This window comes from Fragaria vesca, linkage group LG1, assembly GCF_000184155.1.
Source record: "Fragaria vesca subsp. vesca linkage group LG1, FraVesHawaii_1.0, whole genome shotgun sequence".
In the NCBI taxonomy this organism is placed as follows: domain Eukaryota; kingdom Viridiplantae; phylum Streptophyta; class Magnoliopsida; order Rosales; family Rosaceae; genus Fragaria; species Fragaria vesca.
Genome location: NC_020491.1, coordinates 13261921 through 13270518, shown reverse-complemented (window position 1 = coordinate 13270518; position 8598 = coordinate 13261921). Strand labels below are relative to the sequence as shown.

The window sequence follows — 8598 nt, the reverse complement described above, 5'->3', positions numbered from 1 at the left end:
ACTTCCAATGTACAAAAGCCAAAAGTTCTTCCGGCCTGGGATGTTATCCAATCGATCAAGAAGAGGTTAATTGTGTAGCAAGAATTGATTGACATGTCCTACAAGATGGTTGCATTATTCTTTGTAACCAAATTAAACCAAACAATACCGACATTTTGTTGTTCATGTCTCAAGTCATGAGATTAATCCTCGTAGAATTTTCCACGAGCAAGATTTTTTTTTTTTTTTTTTTGGGTCAACCACGAGCAAGATCCTTGTACGTATCATCTCTATTATTTGTTTTTTTTTTTTGGTCGAATCTCTATTATTGGTTTGATATACATGATTATTGTAATCTTTCACGTTACCAAACTGGTTGACTTCATTTTTATCTATACAGATGGTTCAAAAAAGCAGTTTACCAAACGGTTAGGAGATTTACTAACAAATCAACTCGGTTATATTAACAAGTCAGTAACGCACTCACTTAGCTAGTATTTAGACCGATGTGTACGAGCTTAACCCGGCAAACTCAGACTAATTTTCTGCTGCAGGCGCACGAACATAAAGATCCCTCAAACATACTGACCACATATTGGTAAAGTTGAAACTTGAACTATGAATATAAGAGTACCATACTAGACATTTCGACCAACTTTACCACACTAGATGGTTAACCAAACAATAAACAATAAAGACTTATATATACATCATTAAAACCAAACTATTTTTACTTTTTTAGATTAAACTCAACACTACTTAATTGATCGATCCTTAAAAAACGAGTACATGTAGATGGTCACTAAAACAAAGTTCACCACGTGAGAGAGTTCGTTCAATGAGTGATTTTTATATTCAAGTAAACCTATTAATAGCTTCAACCTAACCTATTAACTTACTAAGTATTAACCATGACTAGCCATGCATGCATTCATATATGCACAAATATGGTGTCGCATCGTGTCCTATTAGTAATTTTTTTGTTGTATTACTTGTGAAGGAAACCATGTTTTACCCCAAGATCAGAAACAGTCCAAACCCGATGACGTCGAGTCCTTCATTAGTTCATTGGCAATTTGACACTCTCAATCAGTTAAATAACAGTGGTGGTTCTTTCCCTCCTTCCTTTTTAAATAATAGCGGTTGGCGCCTTCCCATTTGAACCCCGATGAGCTAGCAAGAACACAAGTCTATATAAACACCTTTCATAGCTTTCTCTAGCCATATAAGTCGCCCCCGCGCCGCCCCACCCCCTCATTTCACACATCCCCACACGTAAAACCAACAAAGCCAAATCACAACTTAGCTTCTCCATTATTCAGTACGTATTCACAAGATGGTGTCCTACGAGTACGTTCTAGGTGGAGTCCTGGCTTCTCTGCTGGCCTCTGTTTACATCATGATTATTTATAGTGCTAGAAAGGTGGCGGGTACAAAAAACAGTGATAATGGGTCTATCAGGATGCCACAAAACGATGAAGAGAAAGGTACCGACGTCGTCATTGTTGGCGCTGGAGTTGCCGGTGCAGCTCTTGCTTACACTCTTTCTAAGGTGAAATTTTGATTTCCTTTGTTACGAATTTTCAGAGTGTAAAAATTGAGTCTTGATTTCGTTGGATTGGATTGGTTGTTAGTACGTAGAAGTAGTACGTAGTCCTTATGGTTTTGGTTTTTACTAGTTTTTCAGCTTCATGTATAGGTTACTACCCAGCTAAGCAAGTAAAAACTTGAAGCCTCTAATATATTACTATCAAAATTCAACTTATTATTTTGGTAAATAAGCGAATGAATCTTCCGGATTCAGAATCAGAGTGATGCAGCCAAAGTGTTTTGCTAAAAGTTGGTATGGTAATTTTGTGATGATCGAGGTTATTATATGTGAATTGATTGCATGAATATCAATTACTACCTAAAAGCAGAAACCTTCAGAGTTCAGGTCTTGCTGTAAAGGAGATCGGAGCTCTTAGCAAACTCCATTTTTGATTCGGGTTTTGAGTTAAGCAGAACTTTGCTTCTTGTTACAGGAAGGACGTCGCGTGCATGTCATCGAAAGAGACTTGAGTGAGCCGGACAGAATTGTTGGTGAGCTTTTGCAGCCTGGGGGTTATCTCAAATTGATCGAGCTAGGTCTTGAGGGTGAGCAATTTCCTACCAAATTAATTTAGATTACATTTTCTGTAATTGGATTAGTTTCCGCTGTAGTTTCTGCTATTATATGATTAGTACTAAGTAGAAGGACATTGGTTTTTAACAACAATATATATTGTGGCTGCAGACTGCGCAAATGAATCCATTGATGCTCAGAAGGTGTTTGGTTATGCTATCTACAAAGATGGGAGGGACACAATACTTTCTTATTCCTTGGAGAATTGCGATCCAGATATAGCAGCAGGGAGAAGTTTCCACAATGGGCGTTTCATCCAAAGAATGCGTGGAAAAGCTAAAACTCTTCCAAAGTAGTCCTCATTTCCCTCATGTTTATTTACATTTTCGTGGCTTTTCTTGTACAATATTGGCCGGATTAGTTTGATGTAATTTGTATCAACTTCTTATTCATTTCCGTCTCATGAAATTTTTTTTACAGTGTAAAATTGGAACAAGGGACAGTGACAACTCTAATTGAAGAAAAGGGCACCATCAAAGGAGTGATTTACAAGAACAAAGCTGGAGAGGAGTTGAGAACATATGCTCCTCTTACAATCGTGTGTGATGGCTGCTTTTCAAATCTGCGAAAAAATCTCAGCGCTTCAAAGGTGTGTACGAAACTCAAGGATGTCAACCATTAATTTGTTAAGTATTTTTAGCACATACAGGAATGCTTGCTCTTTCATGAGACCAACTTTTGTTGTTACACGCATGCATGCAGGTTGAAAGTCCCTCATGTATTGTTGGTTTCATATTGGAGAACTGTGACCTTCCACATGCAAATCATGGTCATGTAATTTTGGGCGACCCTTCTCCTATCGTGTTTTATCCTATCAGCAACACAGAGATTCGTTGTCTGGTTGATATCCCAGGAACAAAAATTCCTTCAGTAGCTAATGGTGAAATGGCCAAGTATTTGAAAACCGTGGTGGCTCCTCAGGTATTAACCGTATTATCTATCAATAATTTGCCCGATTTGATAGGGAAATCAATACACGTATCCACTATCCACCTGAATGAACTGATCATAGGACTACCTTGAATTTCAGATTCCTCCTCAGCTCTACAATTCTTTTATAGCTGCAATTGATAAGGGAAACATTAGATCTATGCCAAACAAAAGCATGGCTGCAAATCCACTTCCCACTCCTGGAGCACTTTTATTGGGGGATTCATTCAACATGAGGCATCCTTTAACTGGAGGAGGAATGACTGTGGCTCTTTCAGACATCGTTCTTCTTCGGGATCTTCTTAGACCCTTACATGATCTCAATGATGCACCTGCCTTGTGCGAATACCTTGAATCATTCTATACATTGCGTAAGGTAAAGATGTCGATCACTAAGTTAACTTCTTTATAACTAAATGCATTCTATGTTACAATAATCTTCACTCAATATGACAGTTGTCGTTTCTGCTTTGCTGATATTGTGCTTGGTGTTCATTGCAGCCTATGTCATCTACCATCAACACATTAGCAGATGCCTTGTACAAGGTGTTGTCTGCGTCGCCTGATCCCGCAAGACAAGAAATGCGTGAAGCATGTTTTGGTTATTGGAGCCTTGGAGGTATACGTATCTGTGGTTATGGACCAGTTTCTCTTCTCTCTGGACTTAACCCTCGTCCATCGCACATGTTTCTCCATTTCTTTGCTATTGCTATCTATGGTGTCTGGCGCTTGATGCTTCCATTACCTTCTCCTCAACGCACATGGCTTGCGGTTAGATTGCTCTTGGTAAGTTAGCTGAATACCCACTACTTTTTCTACATGTTTGTCAATTACAATATCCTTACACATAACGACTGCTTATACAAATCTCTCTGGTTCCAACTTTCAGTATGCATCAGGGATCATATTTCCCATTATAATTGGTGAAGGAATTAGACAGACGTTCTTTCCTGCAACAGTGCCGGCATATTACAGAGCTCCTCCTGTTTAATGAAGACATCAATACAAGCATATTCTAGGAGAAATATTTGGTGCTTGGATCTTTCTTTTATTGTAAAACCAATCTGTATCAAATCAATTGCATTAGTTCTTCCCACAAAATAAGTATCATGATGGGGCTTCAATGCTCGAATTAGGAGAGAAAGAAAACTATGTTCTTAATACTTTTAGGCTTTGTTCTTCTACCGTGGAGAAAACAAGCTAGGTTCATGAAAGTTGTAATTATATTGTATGAAACTATTTACAGCATGGGTTCTGTGAAATCCTCTCATTCATGTTTAAACTTCGTCTTCTCTTTAGAAAATTTTACCCTACCGACCTGCATGGAACGCAGATGTCTCTGTGGGTGGGTGTAACTCATGAGCCAAGGAGGGTGACTTCCGTTCAGACAATCTTTTCGTAAAATGACGAAAATGGTATCATTTTCACCGGACCATCCTTCTACAGCAGCAAAACAATAAACCCCCCAAGAAAGAAACGAAGATCGGGTTGGCTTAGAGTAGATCGAAGAAGATCACCTCGATCCGGCTTCTGCTCTTTGTGTCCGATCTGGGCAATGGTACAGCTTCTGTCGTGGCCTCCTCGAGGAGCGACGTGGCTGCCAGGCTTGGGAGGGCGGCAGTCTGGCTGAGGTGGTGCGGTGGTTGTGGCTTCATGGGAAGGCCGGCGGCGGCGGCAGGAGAATTGCTGCGAGGGAGGTTGGCTGCGCCGCCGCCTGCGCGTGATCTTTGTTTCTTAGGTTTTGTTGTTTGGGTTTAGGCTCTCTTCCTGGGCCCGTATGGACTGTTTATTTTATTTTTTGCTGTGTTTTTAGTAAAATAAAAGGAAAATTGTCCAAACATAGTCTCACCTTTCACAGAAGTTAAGTTTTGGTATCCCAACTTTATAAAACTTCAAAACAGTGTCTCACGTTTATACCCCAACCTAAATTTAGTGTCTCAAATCGTTACCTTTGTTAAGAATAACTGACGTCAGATATATTTATCATAAAATAACCAAATTACCATTTAACCTTTTATTTTTATTACTTTTTAATATAATAAAATAACTGAAGAAAAAGCTATTAATTTAAAACTAGTCTTTACAGACCAACAAATAATAAAAAAAATTGGTCTTTAGTTTGTGATAGACAACTCCTCTCCTCTCCTCTACCTAGACACACACACTGAGAGCCGGAGAGGAGATCTACGATGAATATGATCTCTCCTCCTTCCATTTCCTCAGGTGAAACAAACATGGGGATGTCTTTCACCAGGCTTTCTGCCATCTCTTTGGCTACACAGATATGCGTATACAAACATGATGGGTCGACTCGATGCCGCTAGTAAGAGGCTAGGTAAGACCACCATTCTCTACAAGCTCAAGCTCAAGCTCGACGAGTTCGTATATCCAAAGCAATGATAGATCACCTAAAGAAGCACTATCTATTCTGCCACGCCATGGCCCCTCTCCTTTAAAACTCACTATCCAATATTCCTTCTTTTACCTCGACTGATTGAGCAGTATCCTATGGCACAATTTAACCCAGACATGTGATTCATGGATCACTTCTTACAATGACAAATTGAAACAGGGGTATAAACATTCAAGGTCACAGTAAAACTCCTAGTCTCCTACCTTGAAAAACATAGTTCATATAAAATTATTTACAACCTAGAACCACAAGTTGGTAAATTTGGCACTCTTTAGTCAAAACCCCAATTCCAGAATGCAAACAGAGGAAGAACACGAAATAATCAAAAGGTATATTCAAGTGAAAAATCAAAGTATAATAAACACAAGTACTTCAATATCACTATTAGTAATAACACCATGATCCAAGTTAGTTACATAAAGATTGGTGCTTCTCTCAACCCCTGGGCTCCAAACCATAGTAGCTCAATACATCCAAATTACGTTTTCGACGTTGACGACGCCATGACCAAGTTGTCGCCCTTGAACCTGATCAACCGAACCCCCGAGGCTGGGAAAGGAGTGCGGCTCTCGAGACGGGCGGGTTGTGGCGGTTGTCGGAGTTAGGTCTGGGAATTGAATTTGGAGTTGGTGAAATCCAGTGGATAGAATAGGAGAGAGATAAGGTAGGAAAAGAGAAAAGAAAATAAGGTTAAAATATTTGTCCAGAAAAAATGTTAAAAATACAAAAAGACCAAACTATCCTTCAGCTGTTAGTCATTTTAACTGAGGTAACAGTTCTAGACACCAAACTTGGGTCGAGGTTAAAACGTAAGATACTGTTGTGAAGTTTTCTAAAGTTGGGATACCAAAGTTTAGCTTCAGAAAGGTGGGATACTATTTGGATCATTTTTCCTTTATCAAACCTTTATGATTTTGAGAAAATGTCTTCTAGTGTCTCAGTTGCAAATGAAAAAGGGGCAACTGTTTGTGGGAAAGGGAAAATTAAACTTTTGTCTAGTAATACCAATCTTGATGCCTTGTTTGTTCCTTCCTTTCCATTTAAATTACTTTCTGTTGGCAAAATTACAAATCAGTTAAAGTGTTTTGTCATTTTCACACCTTAGAACGTGTTTTTTCAGGACATCATCACCAAGAAGATGATTGGTGAGGGATTTTTCCAAAATGGACTCTATTATCTGATCTTTCCAAAAGAGTCTATTGCTCCTAAGGCTCTTTAACCCTGCTCAAAAGCTTTTCAAGACCATCTTCTTTGGCACAAAAGACTTGCTCATCCATCAGACAAAGTTGCTGTTTTGCTTTCGAATTTATGTAATGACAACATTCAGTGTGATGCTTGTCAATTTTCAAAGTCTACTAGATTGCCTTTTGTTCTATCTATGTCTAGAGCTAGTAATCCGTTTGAAATTATTCATTCAGACATTTGGGGACCTGTCTTGGAATCATTTGATGGTTTCAAATATATTGTAACCTTTGTTGATGACTTTACAAGGATTACTTGGATTTATATTTTGAAATTTAAGAGTGAGTTGTTTGAAATGTTTAAAGATTTTCACACACTAGTTACCACTCACTTCTCTTCTAAAATCATGTTTTTAAGGTCTGATAATGACACTGAGTACTTATCTAACAAAATGAATCAATATTTGGCACCTATGGGATAATACATCAGACTAGTTGTGTGGGAACTCTACAACAAAATAGAATTGCTGAGAGAAAGAATAGGGACATTCTTGAGAAAACCAGGGCGCTCATGTTCTAGATGAATGTACCAAAGGAATTTTGGTCACAAGGAGTTCTCAATGCTACATATTTGATCAACAGGCTTCCTAGTAGGGTTTTAGAGTTTAAATCTCCTCTGGAAATGCTAAAAGGTCAAAAAATTCAAATGTCTCATCTCAAAGCATTTGGTTGTGTTTGTTTTGTTCACATACAAGCTCCCCACAGGGACAAGTTGAATCCTAGAGCTGCCAAATATGTGTTTTTGGGGTACTCTTCCAATTAAGTATAGTATGCCCGGCACGAATCAGCATATGTTTTACGCCCCGTAATTATTCCTCAGCCAGGTTGAGGCAGAATAGCAGAGCAAGTACAAGTATTATATTAGTTATTAGTAGCATAGCAAAAATGCGTTCCTCGTCATTTACCGAGGTATTGATGGTGATTCTCAGTAGAACAGAATGTAATACGATGAGATAGAATGCAATAGAAACAAAGACACAGGGAACGGGTTAAAAGGCTATAAATGTTATGATCCCATCTAAAAAAAGTCATTGTATCCAGGGATGTAAGATTTGAAAAGGCTATTCCTTTGTAAGATTTGAAGAGGCTATTCCTTTCTTTCACAAGAAAATTGGGAGTAATAGTGAGGGGGAGAGATATTATGATCTTGTTTCCTCTTCCTTACACTAATTTTCCGGGAAGTAATTGGTCCAGTAACCAAACAAGTTCAACAACCTCAGTCAAATAGCCTGCCCTCCATTGATGATACCTCCATTGATGAACCTGATATAGTATCAACAGAAACTACCTCTTCCATTCCTCCTAGGAGAAATCCAAGTCGAGCTAGGAACAAACCTCCAAAATTCAAAAACTATGTGTCTTTTACCTCAAAGCATTCCATAGATCACTCCTACACATACAAACGGCTCTCTCCAGCTCATAATGCCTTCTTGAGTAGTCTCGATAGTACTCTTGAACCTTAGACTTTTGAAGAAGCAAATCAAAACAGTGACTGGAGACAAGCAATGGCAGATGAACTCCTTGCTCTTCATGAGAATAAAACATGGTTTGTGGTTAAGCTTCCTTATGGTAAGAAGGCTGTGGGCAGCAGATGGATATTTAAAACCAAATTTCATTCAGATGGAAAGATTGAGAGGAAGAAGGCTAGACTTTTGGCTCGTGGTTTTACTTAGACATATGGTGTGGACTACAAGGAAACTTTTGCTTCTGTAGCCAAGATGAGTACAGTTCGTGTGTTATTATCAATTGTAGTGAACCATGCCTGGAACTTGCACCAAATGGATGTCAAGAATGCCTTTTTACATGGAGAATTGGAAGAAGAAGTCTATATGCGACTACCTCCTGGACATTCTTAAGCTGACAACCCTGAG

The 8598-nt window shown here is 38.8% G+C and overlaps 1 protein-coding gene across 1 annotated transcript; it reads left to right on the top strand.

The window, feature by feature from the left end:
* Positions 1 to 1315: 1315 nt before the first annotated feature.
* LOC101301827 (squalene monooxygenase-like) lies at positions 1316 to 4064 on the top strand. Its single transcript, XM_004289260.1, has 8 exons — positions 1316 to 1531; positions 2004 to 2115; positions 2255 to 2435; positions 2564 to 2732; positions 2846 to 3064; positions 3174 to 3449; positions 3575 to 3859; positions 3963 to 4064. Exons 1-8 carry the CDS (start codon positions 1316 to 1318, stop codon positions 4062 to 4064), a joined length of 1560 nt encoding a protein of 519 aa, XP_004289308.1.
* The last annotated feature ends 4534 nt before the right edge of the window (positions 4065 to 8598 follow it).